The sequence below is a fragment of the Galleria mellonella genome, unplaced genomic scaffold (assembly GCF_026898425.1).
Source record: "Galleria mellonella isolate WM207_F2 unplaced genomic scaffold, CSIRO_AGI_GalMel_v1 utg72, whole genome shotgun sequence".
NCBI lineage: Eukaryota > Metazoa > Arthropoda > Insecta > Lepidoptera > Pyralidae > Galleria > Galleria mellonella.
The window spans coordinates 1,446,747-1,459,570 of NW_026442144.1; the positions used below are offsets into that span (position 1 = coordinate 1,446,747).

At 31.2% G+C, this 12,824-nt stretch overlaps 1 protein-coding gene across 1 annotated transcript; it reads left to right on the plus strand.

Annotated features, from left to right (window-relative positions):
* The first annotated feature begins 282 nt into the window (after window positions 1-282).
* LOC113516764 (kinesin-associated protein 3) lies at window positions 283-12,142 on the plus strand. The gene is made up of 12 exons (XM_052900900.1): window positions 283-429; window positions 1,751-1,934; window positions 2,653-2,891; window positions 3,067-3,631; window positions 4,246-4,346; window positions 5,053-5,295; window positions 5,847-6,021; window positions 6,994-7,233; window positions 8,462-8,580; window positions 9,475-9,664; window positions 10,211-10,283; window positions 11,204-12,142. Exons 2-12 carry the CDS (start codon window positions 1,778-1,780, stop codon window positions 11,310-11,312), a joined length of 2,211 nt encoding a protein of 736 aa, XP_052756860.1. The 5' UTR covers window positions 283-429; window positions 1,751-1,777; the 3' UTR covers window positions 11,313-12,142.
* Window positions 12,143-12,824: the final 682 nt, after the last annotated feature.

Here is a 12,824-nt window from a genome sequence, read left to right on the forward strand (position 1 = left end):
TCAACGGGAATTGTGTGTGCGATCTGCGGGGGTTCGTGGCGAAGATTCCGCGGGAGGGAGGGGGCACCAATTATAAAAAACACATCCACCATTTAAACCGCCTATATAAGTCAAAAATATGTTATTCTTGGTCTTAGAAATATTCTAGTTGACAGTAATATTGATATACAAAATACAAATTGTAAACGATCCTAGACAAATTATCATATTGAAGACTAGGCACCATGGTCTCTGACCTTAGCCTGTTCCACAACGGAACAAATATACTAAAAAAACGACATAAACATGACATTTGTTGTTTTGTCATTATAATCGATACATATAGAAATCAATTTAATGTTTTGATTTTCTTGTCGCTTACGAGACCAATAATAATAAATTATAAATATCAAGAAAGTTCAAGTTTTAACTAGACAATTGTGTCATTCGGTATATTTCCTTTTATCTTTTGCTTGCTCTTATTTAAAACATAAATGCGTAATGCAATTTATGATTACATATATATATATTTTTTTAGCTACAACATAAAAATAGTAAACCTATGAAGACCTACATAAATAAATTAATTCTTAAAGCTGTGTCACGAAGCGACTTAATTCGTATTATTTATTATTAACTTTCTATGATCAAATGATTACTACTTAGTACATAATTGATCATAGAATGTCAAATCGAAAATTAGTGACCTAGGGCCATATCAAAACATTTTACCATCACCCTATAATAGGAGAGCGAAACATATGCAATTATATAAACCAAATTTTTTAAGACTCTTTATTTAACAATTTTAGACAAATTTTTAAGATGTGAAAAATCCTGATTTAAATAAGGAGGTCTAAACCAATTTTTTTTGTAGTCTCTACCAACAAGGAATAATCATTAACAATGTTTTTCATTTTGAGATGTTAATACTTTGATCATTGGATACCCTTAGGTTTTGTTAGATCAAAGTTATGTTATAAATTTATTTTAATGTACTTAGTAAAAGTCACAAGCTTCTCACAAGACTTCACAAGAAGTGAAAGTATCTTAGAATGTAGGAGTGACTGTATACTCATACATTGCTTTTAAATTTTTGACAGAATGCTGATGAATTAATATTTAAAAATTTAAACAACTTCCAAAAAGATTTTTATTTTTACTTTATTTTTACTTCTATTCTAGCTAGAATAGAAGTAAAAATAAATATTTAAATATATGTCTTTATTACTACTGCAAGCTCTTTCAAATTGTTACTTGTTTGTGATTCAGAATGTTTTTGTCTGCCCTTGGATTCAGAATGTTGTTATCTGTTTAGAAATATAGTAGTGACTTTCAAATCAATTTAAGTGTAATATAATTTTATATTTATAATGGCTATATTGAACATTGTTTTTTAATTATTCATACATATTTTTTGTGTTACATTGTGTGTTTGTGTTGATTCCATTTTTAACACTGCATACTTTAAACTAAATAAATTTATAAATTCTAATATTTTAAATGTAATGTTTCTACAAAATATTTTTCATTGCCATGTTTTTTCATGTGTTTAAATAGTAAACTTATATATTGATAGATAGAAATTTAAATAAATATTTACATAAATTATAAATAATTATATATATAGATACCCATATATATTGTTTTCTTCAAAAGATTACAATAGTAAACTTATTATAAATATAAATAATTTAATTGTATGATATGTTTGAAATCTGAACAAGAAGAGCAAAATAAGGTACTTGTACCTATGAATTTTTTGTTTTAGGTATAAAAATTGCCTCTTTCAGTAAACATGAGTCCAGTTGAAAGTGTACCTGTGGCTGTATTAAATTGTGTGGATGATTATGTGGAATTACTTTACGATGACATCCCAGAAAAAATAAAAGGATCAGCATTAATCTTGCAACTGGCCAGGAACCCTGACAATTTAATTGAATTAGCCAGAAATGGTAAGAATTTATGTTAATATTTTGTATTTGTGATGAAATCTTTAGTTTGACATTTATACTATTAATAAATGTAAAAATGGTGTTTATTATCTTTAAGCCCCTTAACAGCTTAATCCATTCCTATGAAATGGTACTTCATTTTTTTACTTTATCCTAGTCACCCAGACAAAATTAAAAGTAAAAACTACTAAATAACTTATAAATATTTATGTAATACTGATAGATATTTTGGTTACATATATTTAGCAAACTATATGTAAATATTTTCAGTAAAATATTGCAAAATAGGAACTTAGAAAATATTATCATCATATGATGTACATACAGCCTAATTTATAGACAAATATGATGAAAATGATAATATTTAAAAGAGTGAAGATTGGATTGTTTATTTGTAATGGATAAACTCAAGAACTACTCAATCAATTTTAAAACTTCTTTCTCCTATAGAAAGTTACATTATCAGCAACTAACATTTGCTATATACTATTTTGAAAAATTCTATCTACCTGTGTGAAGCCAGGTCGCTAGTTACAAATATAAATCTGTTTATTTATAACTTTGTACACAGTTCCAGCATAACTGTTGAATCTATTTTGTATTATGTGTAAAATAATTATTAAAGAACATCTGTTTATTTATCTACATAATTCTCATCCTTATCTCTAAATTGTATAAATTATATGTATAGTAAATTAATTGTTATTATTACTTATAGAAGCTCTTCTGAGTGCTCTCTCCAGAGTTCTCCGAGAGGAATGGAAGAGAAGTATTGAATTGAGTACAAATATAGTTTATACTTTTTTCTGCTTCTCTACTTACAATGAATTTCATCAGGTTATAATTCAATATAAGATAGGGTCTTTGTGTATGGATGTAATAGATTATGAACTCAAACGTTATGATCAGTGGAAAGAGAAGGTTGAAGGCAAGAAACAGTTGCTTACTCCAGATAAGGTAAAATATAATATATTGATACAGTATTGATAGTAAAATTCCTACTATTATGTATAGTTTCTAAAAAAATTTAAAGTATTTATGTAATGTGTATCATCAGTCTAAAGGGAAGATCTGAGATTTTTATTGAAATTAAGTTACCTTATAAATAATGTTATACTTTTCACAACTTTAGAGTGAACTCCCAAAGAGCCGAATTCCTGAACCTAAACGGCGACCGAAATCGGGCACATGGGCCGTAGCCGATGTAAATTTACAAAAGTCTCGATCCTTAGTCTCCAGTTACCATGAAGATTTATGTAATGCATCTGATGAATGTTTATCTAAAAATGATGAAGAGCAATTAAAAAGAAAACTCAAGACATTATCCAAACGGCAAGAGCAATTATTGAGAGTAGCTTTTTATATGTTACTCAATATAGCTGAGAATGTAAAAGTTGAAGAGAAAATGCATAAGAAAGATATTGTTGGATTACTTATTGGAGCTATGGAGAGGCATTCAAATATGGATTTACTAATACTTATTGTTTCTTTTTTGCAAAAATTGTCTATTTTCGTAGAAAATAAAAATAGTATGGCATCAAGAGGAATTGTTGAGAAAATTGCACCTTTATTGGATTCACCAAATGCAGATCTAGTCAATGTTACGTTAAAGCTATTATTTAATCTTACGTTTGACACTAAATTGCGCAATAAAATGATAAAAATTGGTCTATTGCCAAAATTTATTCAATTCACAAGTAAGTGTATTTTTTCTTTTCTTGACCCACTTTATTAATGCCTCTTCTAAATAATTTCTAGTTTTTATTTGTCTTTCATGTGAGTGGCTGATTTATATTTGCAAACCCGCATCTTGGGTCATTGGCTAGGTGTTGTTTGTGACGGAATTTTGTCACTATATAATATTTTTTCAGTCCTTTTATTCCCTGTAGGTATATCCTAAGAGGCGACTAGGAAAGTATGGAATAAATAGATACAACAATGCAAAAAAAATATCAGTATGGTAACAAAATGCCGATATACTCTTTTTGTGAGAAAAGACCTGTGTGTAGCTTTAGTATATCAATGAGTTCTTAAGGTGTTTCATAAAATGAGAACGAAACTAAGTCACTTCGTTTTTAAATCTAAAAATAAATATTAAATTGAACTAATGCTGTTCGGATAGTTACAGACAATTGAAGGAGGAAGATACACATCCAAGTATAAAAATCCCTTTTACAAACATGAAATTGTTTAAGGATAAAATGTACTTATACTCTGTGAGGTTGATAGATATGTACTTATTAACACAATTTCTATATGCTGTGGTACATAACTTTATTATACATATAATAAGTATTTTTAATGATTTCAGGTGACGATAAACATATTAATTTAGCAATGAAAATTTTGTACCATTTGAGCATGGATGATCGAGTCAAATTATTGTTTACTCAGTCTGATTGTGTCAAATTGGTAAGGAATATATTTATTCCTAATAATAATATCTAACTCTCAATAATACGTCACTGATTACGAAAATTTGAGCTTCTTTTGCATAAATATATAATTGACTATTTCAGTGTATTTGAGCTGAAAAAATCTACTCCCAAAGTATTCAATTCTCTTCAATGTTCTATTCGACCGATTTTCAAGTATACACCATATCAAATACTTTTTATTCCTATGTGTTTTAACATGTAATACATTTTGGAGAAGGGAGATTCTTGAGTGGTGACCTCATACGGGCAAACACAATGTAGGATAACCCGCCCCCCACTAGATGGAGTGACAACATCAATTGCATTAAAGGGAGTCAGTGAATGCACCAGTATCCATCTGCCATCTGGTTCAATATCATTCTTTCAGCAGTCTATGAATAAGGCCTATGTTCAACAGTGTGCAAATAACGGCTGATGTGATGGTGTGATGACCAGAACTGATTAGGTAAACATGATCCATGTGATGACTAAGTAAGAATACAACTTGTCCCTGTTTCTACTCTCTAAGATGTGATAACACGGACACTAAGGAAAGAAAGCGTGATAACCAGGTGGTTTGAGTACGAGCAGATCTGTGCACAAAAAAAATACGGGTTATCATGATATTTAAATGTAGTTAATAACGCCTTCATAATTACTGTCCCAGTACAAAAGTTTAAAGATTTATATGTTTTCTGTAGCTAACTGATATGCTGCTGTTGAACGTAAATAGCGATGCATTTGGCACCAGCACAGCGAGCACCACGGACGTTCTGCTTGCGCTCTGCGTGAACCTTGCGTGGTGCGACCGCGCCGCTCACCAGATGGCCGCCGAGGGCCGGCTGCGAGAACTGCTCGCGCGTGCCTTTCGGTACAAGAACGCGATGCTTATGACACTTGTGCGCAACTTATCAAATCACTCTCAAAATAAACCATTGTTTGTCGTAAGTATACAGTAATAAGCTATAGAATATGCGCATTTTTACACGCGTCATATTTTAATTATTCACACTTCTGCAATTCTACTGTAAGATATCTCTAGCAAATTTCATAATCGGCCGAGAAATTGAGCCAAAAAAAAAAAACAAATTTTGTTTTTATAAACTCCTCACGCTATTAAACTAATAAAACGCAATACTAACATTAAAAAGCAAAAAACATTTCGTATATCAATGATCTAAGAATTAATATCACTATTTGAAAGTTTTTTTAACAACAATCAATAATCCTATAAATGGTTGAATCTACCATTAGATAAATGTAATTTATGCTGCTCCCGCAGTCTTACAAATTTATATGAAATTTATGTCATAAAATAATTTATACATTAATAGCGACTTTATTATCTTGTTAAATTTGTAATTGTCTTGTCTGTTGTTATTGACCGCTTTACTGTACAATTATATCGTTTAGTTATTACTTGTCTTGCTTTATTCTCTATGTTGTAAAATCCCAATGAAGTTTACTCATTCATTCGCTCAATTTTAAATTACAGGAATTCGTAGGAGATATCGCTGCAGCAGTCACGAGCGGTGACGTGCCTGAGGAATTTGTTATCGAATGCATCGGAACACTCAGCAATATATTGCATGCTGACAACAACATAGATGTTTATGCTGTTGTAGAAAGATATAACCTGATACCGTGCATTATGAAGATACTAGATCCAGGTACGATTTTTTATGCAAGTTGGAGTGATATGGCAACTTTTGTCCATAGGCATGAATTACAAAATATACTCTTATATCTATGGTAACCCTCATGTGTTTACCTTTTTTTCGACATCACCCAAAAACTATTTTTTTTTATTTTTGACTGTCGACATCACCCAAAAACTAAGTTGGATTTTTTGCGCTTATGTTTTTCACAGTCGTATTTAATTGAAGGTCTTATATTTAATTAAAATTATATATGAATGTTTATGTATATGTTTTATCTTGATACTTTATTTCAATGACTTTTCCGTAAGAGACTTTTGAAATTCTTTTGTATATGCACATTCTGTATAAATACTTAATAGGCATATAATAGCTACTTACCCATCGTGGCATATAATCAGCCACGTTGTTTTTGGGGGACCATTTCATACTTACATGCTTATTACTACCATAGATTTTACAGTAGGTACTATCGATCTCAATTACATAGAGTAATAAAGAGACAAATCTTCGTGCGAAAGCCTCGCTCAGCTGGCATGTTATTCTTCGACAATTTTATGAAAAAATTTTATTCACTGTCCGAATGTGTTTACAAACATTTTTGTATTTATTTATTTGTACGTTTTCATACAGATATACAAACAGGCATATTCATTGCATAATTTTGTAAAAAAAATGTTTAATATGTGTATACAAATAAATTATAGTGCATATTCATGCAATAGTGTTAGTGAATATGCATATTTACTCAGTGATATATTATATAAAAAAGAAACTTATTACATTGTAAAAGAGTTCTTAACCAATAAACTTTTATAGTTATCTTTTGGGTATTTTATTACAATTTAATATAACTGTCCAGCAATGGACAATGGATAGCTTATAACGCTTACAATGTTACCATTTGAAAATATTGTAAAATGCACAAGCTTGTATGTCGTGCATCCGGTAGCTAGATCACTGAACGATGTGGAATGTGTACAGAGGGCGCAGAGGAGAGGTCGTGGTCGGCAGAGCTGGTGCTGGAGGGTGTGGTGGCGTGCGGTACGCTGGGCGCGGAAGAGCGCTGCGCCAGTGCGCTTCTGCGCGCCGGCGCGGGCCGTGCGCTCGTGGCGCTGCTGCGCCAGCGCCAGGCCGACGACGACCACGTGCTGCAGACCGTGTTCGCCTTCCGCCAGATGCTGTCGCACCCACGCGCCGCCGACTACCTGCTCACGCGCACAGGTAACACAACTTCACCCGCTCGCTTTCCACTGAACGCTATACTCACCACTTTGTTTAAACTAGCTCTGCTCGTCACATCATTCGCGTAACATATTTTTGTATTTTTAGATAAGTTTATTTACTGTAGAATATATTTACTAGTCGCCTACCTATATACACAAATTTATGTCGTGTTTTTTTTTTTTTAAAGGAAGGATGATATATTTTAAATTACGTTCCTGTGATCAGAGTATATTGATCGAGCGCTTCTTTATCCCATGTAGTATGCGTATACCAAATTTGATGACTATTGGTTAAGCCATTAAAGTGCTTAGAAGTAACAACCACTTTCACATTAATAATATTAGTCAGTACACCTATCCCCCAATTTACATAGATAGATACTTTCCTGAGAAAAACGTGTAAATCGAAAATTAAAAATTTTCAAGTCAAAACCGTGTAAATCGAAAAGCTTGCAGAAAATGCATAATTTTACTATTTAACAGTTGTGATTTTTTTCAATATTTTTAGGTGTACACAGAAATAAAAATAAAAATTTTCATTTGTTCTAATAGTTCTTATTGTAGCTTCGTTCATGTTATATGATTTTGCAACATCTACTACTCTATCTCCCTTTCGTAAGCGATCCAAAATTTCGATTTTAGTTTCTAAAGAAATAACTTTTCTTTTAACTTCTTTCGACATTATAAGCCTATAATTTTTTTTAATTTATGTTAATTTATAAAAATCTTAATTATGCACTCACTTGTAATTTACGAATATGAAAAATTAAATCTTTCTGACACTGTGAAACTTTCACTCAAATACAATTTTCCGTAGATAAAACTTTAATTTTATGCGAAGAAATACAGACACAGTGTGCATGTGCAGCAAGTCAGCACGTAAGCTCGGGATTCCCCGTGAGATGTGTACACAGCGCACGTGTTCAAACACAGTAGCATTTAGTAGAGTGCGATAAAAACAAAAAAAAAACTTATTTGGAAAACCGTGTAAAAGCGAAAACGTGTAAAACAAGTACCGTGTAAATCGGGGGATAGGTGTATTTATTTTTACAAACAAATCGTCGTCATTTTACTAGCAACTCGAAAAAATATGGTAATAAAAAAATGTAAAATTTTAATTTTTTGTATTGTCTATTTAGAAGTCTAATAAGTTTTGAACAAAACTTTAGTCGGCAATACAGGCGTGACAAATATGTATGTATGTAAACAAAACTTATACTTTACAGAAGCTCCAGCGTACCTAATAGACCTAATGCAAGATAAAAATGTAGAAATTAGAAAAATGTGTGACTCCTGCCTGGACATTATTTCACAAATGCAAAATGAGTGGGCTGCAAGAATAAAGGTATGTACGTGTGTAATTTATGTTTGTACAAATTAGTTTCTTACCTGTGTATAGATTTATGAAACAAAACAAAAGATTACATTTATCGGAATTTAAATGATTCGCTGATTTGAGCAAATTATTTAACTACCTACAAATGGTATAATATAAAGGCATAAGGGTACCGTTATGGTGCGACTTTATTAGTCTGTAACAGTGCCTTATCTCAACGACAACACTAATGCTATCGATTTGAAATTTGGAATAATTTTATACAACTTTAGCTCGTACACATTGCAGTGAAAATCAGGGTCCAGAAATGGTACTCAAATTTTTAAAATTATCGTATAAATCATATCATGTAAAAGGGCCTTATTTATACATTTAAAAACTGATTTTAATTTCTTTTTATGATGCGCAGTTTTTAGTTCTGATTAAAAATGTGTGACAAAAACAATCATCAATTACAGTTTATAAAGGTATATGTGAATGTTTTAGGAAAAATAAAACGATGTTTCTAATTAGTATAATTTTTGATAAATTGTTAAAAAATGCTCCCAATTATTTTGGGAGCTTTTTAACTTAGTTATGTAGTATAGTTATGACCCAAAATAAGAAATTACAAATCATAGTATCAACAATTATAACTATTAAGTGTAATAGACAAACTAAGTATGAAAAATGGAATTAATGTCGTTTTATTTCATATTTACATATTAACGTACGCAAGCTTTGGCGTGTGAGTTCAACTCGTACCTGACCGTTTTTTAATACTCTTAGATAACCCAACCGCGATGTAAGTAGGTACTTATTTTTTGCTCTCAGTAGACGCGGAACGCCCGTTTTGGTTCCAACTAAATTTAACTCCAATATTTTACTTGAAATTGATACTAATTGAATTATAAATGTTTATAGGTGGAAAGATTCCGATGCCACAATGGACAATGGTTGTCTGTAGTGGAAACTTTGGGCGCGGAAAATGGTGGCGGGGTCGGAGCGGGGGTTGCGGGCGGCGCGGCGGGCGGCGGCGGCGGTGACTCGGCCGATGACCTGCCGCCCTACCTGTCTGCCGAGTACCTCACTACGCACCGGCTCACTACATCCGGTATATATCGATACCTGGAAACCATCGTGATTAATTTCTGATGAATTCATCATGATTGACCAATTGAACTGATTTCACTCTCATCTATCATTCACTGGTACCCCGCCATTGTGTACCAGTAGCGCGAGCAGGATTACAGCTACATTTTTATCCTTTATTATTAAATAAGCTTCATTTAGAATTTACGGAAAAAAATATTTTGACAATATTGCCTCATTCATAAAGGAAAGTCAGTACTATACTACAGTACATCACTTCTACTTGGCTGTTTTTTTTTTTATGCCGAAACATAACAATACACAAATTTGCACTATTACTTCATTCATGGCTGAAATAGGTAGAAGTGATCACAAAAATAATCATTAGTAAATTTCACTTATATTAAATGTATTGCAATTGCAATATTTTTTTTATACCACCAAGATGGCAAGTAATGGACGTTTATAACAAGCGATGTCACGTGCTAGGGATGTCACGTGCGCGTTGTCAACGAAATAACATGTATATTACTATTTCTGTTATATAAATGCATTTTTTACATTGCAGATTCACAAATATCATTGAATGACGACTCTGATAGTTTTTCTGGAGAAATGGATATTAACAGCTCCAACAATAGGTTAGTTAAACATTTTACGTTAATATTTAGTTATTGCTATCAAATTTTTGGAATAGATACTCTGTAATAGCAATACTTTTGTGAACATGATACCTAATAACTGCTCTGACACACTCCTTCTGTTCTCTGTATATCTATATATATAATAAAACTGTAGAAGTAGAATGTCTGTACATAGAAAAAAAAAATGTTAAAAACCGAGTCAGGCGGACGTTAGAAGCGAAATAGAGCACCTGTGACATCCATGGTCAACGTTTGAGATACTTTTAATCACGGAAAATTAAAGAGTTCCTGTGGGATTGTTAAAAACTATGGTAATTTATACAGTTTAGTACACGACCTACTTAAGTGGTCATGTTAACCTTTATATTTCTGTGGCTTTCACCTGCATATCGCAACAGAAGGCGTTTTGATCGATCCACTCTTTTTAAATGTAAAGATTGATTTAGGGCATGTCCTGTATATCGATGATAAGCGCCGAGCTTCAGGTCTTGTTTTATAATACGCGACAGAGTCCTAATGGGAATCATCATTTCTCGCAATAAGATTTTTTGCTTCCTAATGGGGTTTCGACAAATTCTGGCTCCAATCTTTTCTGGTCTTCGACAGAGGAAGTGTTGTTGTATATGTTGATAGTACGATATACGAACATACGGCTGATACCAAGCTTTTAAATTGTCTGGAATATGACCGACGGCTTTATACTCACTTTCTGCAAGGCGATCAATGCAATCCTATTTTCTTTCACATCATTCAATATTGTAATTTGATAATGAACACGAAAAAATATATAAAATGGTGCGAAATCTTGGTTGGCTTTTACGACATCCACGAGAGAGGAAGGGGTGGCCTATTCTAAGCCGGGGCCATACAGCCATATTATTCCTACTGTTTAAACATACCTCTTTTTTGTATTTCAGGAATCCAGCTGATGGACCTACTAATGAAATGTTTGGAGCAGAGTCCTTAATTACAAAAGCGGCTGATAATGATGCTTTATTTACAAATGATGTCAACATATACGCATAACTTTCGATTATTTACGATTCACACGCTTATGGTCATTTATTCAATGAAAATGTTTATTATCACTTTCTTTGCTTATTTAACTAACTGGTAGTTACTAAATCTAAAATAAGATAGGCACATGTAATAAATGAAATAATATGTTAAATCTATATTATTCAGTATGACTTGGCATCTACTCTTTTTCATTGAATTAAGTAAAAAGGAATTTCTGTTATGGTGACATTAAATTAAGACAAATATCAATCGGGATTAATACAAAAAAGTAAAGATTGCAATAAATTGGTGTTAAATATATGTTTAGAAGTCTTACTGCAAAAGGCGTCTAAAATCTATATAGTTCAAACAAAGACAAAATTAGACCTTAATAAGACAGTATTTGAAGTAATAAATTTTATTATAATACTTTATAGATATAACACATACATTTACAAATAAACATTATTACATCAACTAATAATATTAAATAAATTTACTTAGAAATTTGCTAAACACTATTTAGAATCAGAGATTAGATTATTATAAAAGTTTGAACACTATTTAGTGTTCAAACTTTTATAGTAATACCGAATTAGTTTAGATGCTGTCAGAACAAATATCTCTATTTAATAATAAAAAGAAGTAGAATGACCCATTATAATTAATAATAAACATTAAAAAATAATAACTATGGAAGTAGAAAAAGATAATACTAATAATAATACTACGCAAATGTTTTATTAATTACTAAGTTAAAAATGCCTAAAACATATGTAAATCTCATGAAGACATCAAAACTTCAGTATGTTACTTTTGATTATAATAAAAAAATCTACACTGATCTTTATTTACTGCTTATGTATTTTATTTATTACATCTATATAAATATCTCATGGTGGGTACATACTACTATTTTAGTCAATATGCATGAGATAGGTCTATTACTTAGATTAAGTATAGTACCTGTAGGTCTATTGTTTAATACACTTAGATTAAGAATTTATACAGATTGGTAATTTAAAAATAAAATTTATAAAAACTAATATGCTCGTAGGTAGTGCTAAGAATTATAATAATTATATATATAAATAATTATTTAAATTTGAAGTTATGCACAGAAGAATAGAAGTTACCAGGGTAACTCTATTATGATCATCATCATATGTCATGAATATCAATATACTTAAGAAGAAGGAATGCTATTGTTCATTTCTATTGACGATGTTTACCACTTTCCATTATATGGGGCGTCAGCTTGTTTGCCATTCTAAGTTACATAAAAAATTTAAATTGCAAAAATAGAAAAAATTAATACGCATTTTTTCTTCTAAATCTTGTAAAGTGAAAAATGGGCACTTTTACGAATTTATTCCTTCGATTTATTTTTTTGTAATTTATGTTATATCCTAGTATAACATAATTCTAACTAATAATAATAATCAATAAAAACTAATTCTACTTCAAAACGTTAAAATATGTGTATCTTGTTTTTACAAAAGCCGCTTCGAGCTTGTATAAATAACCTTGACTATTTCA

Excerpts from the sequence above, each read along its gene's own strand:
- LOC113516764 (XM_052900900.1), top strand. The coding sequence starts at position 1,778 with ATGAGTCCAGTTGAAAGTGTACCTGTGGCTGTATTAAATTGTGTGGAT. Across the intron at positions 3,632-4,245 it reads AAAATTTATTCAATTCACAA|GTGACGATAAACATATTAAT; the intron begins GTAAGTGTATTT and ends TAATGATTTCAG. Across the intron at positions 4,347-5,052 it reads AGTCTGATTGTGTCAAATTG|CTAACTGATATGCTGCTGTT; the intron begins GTAAGGAATATA and ends TGTTTTCTGTAG.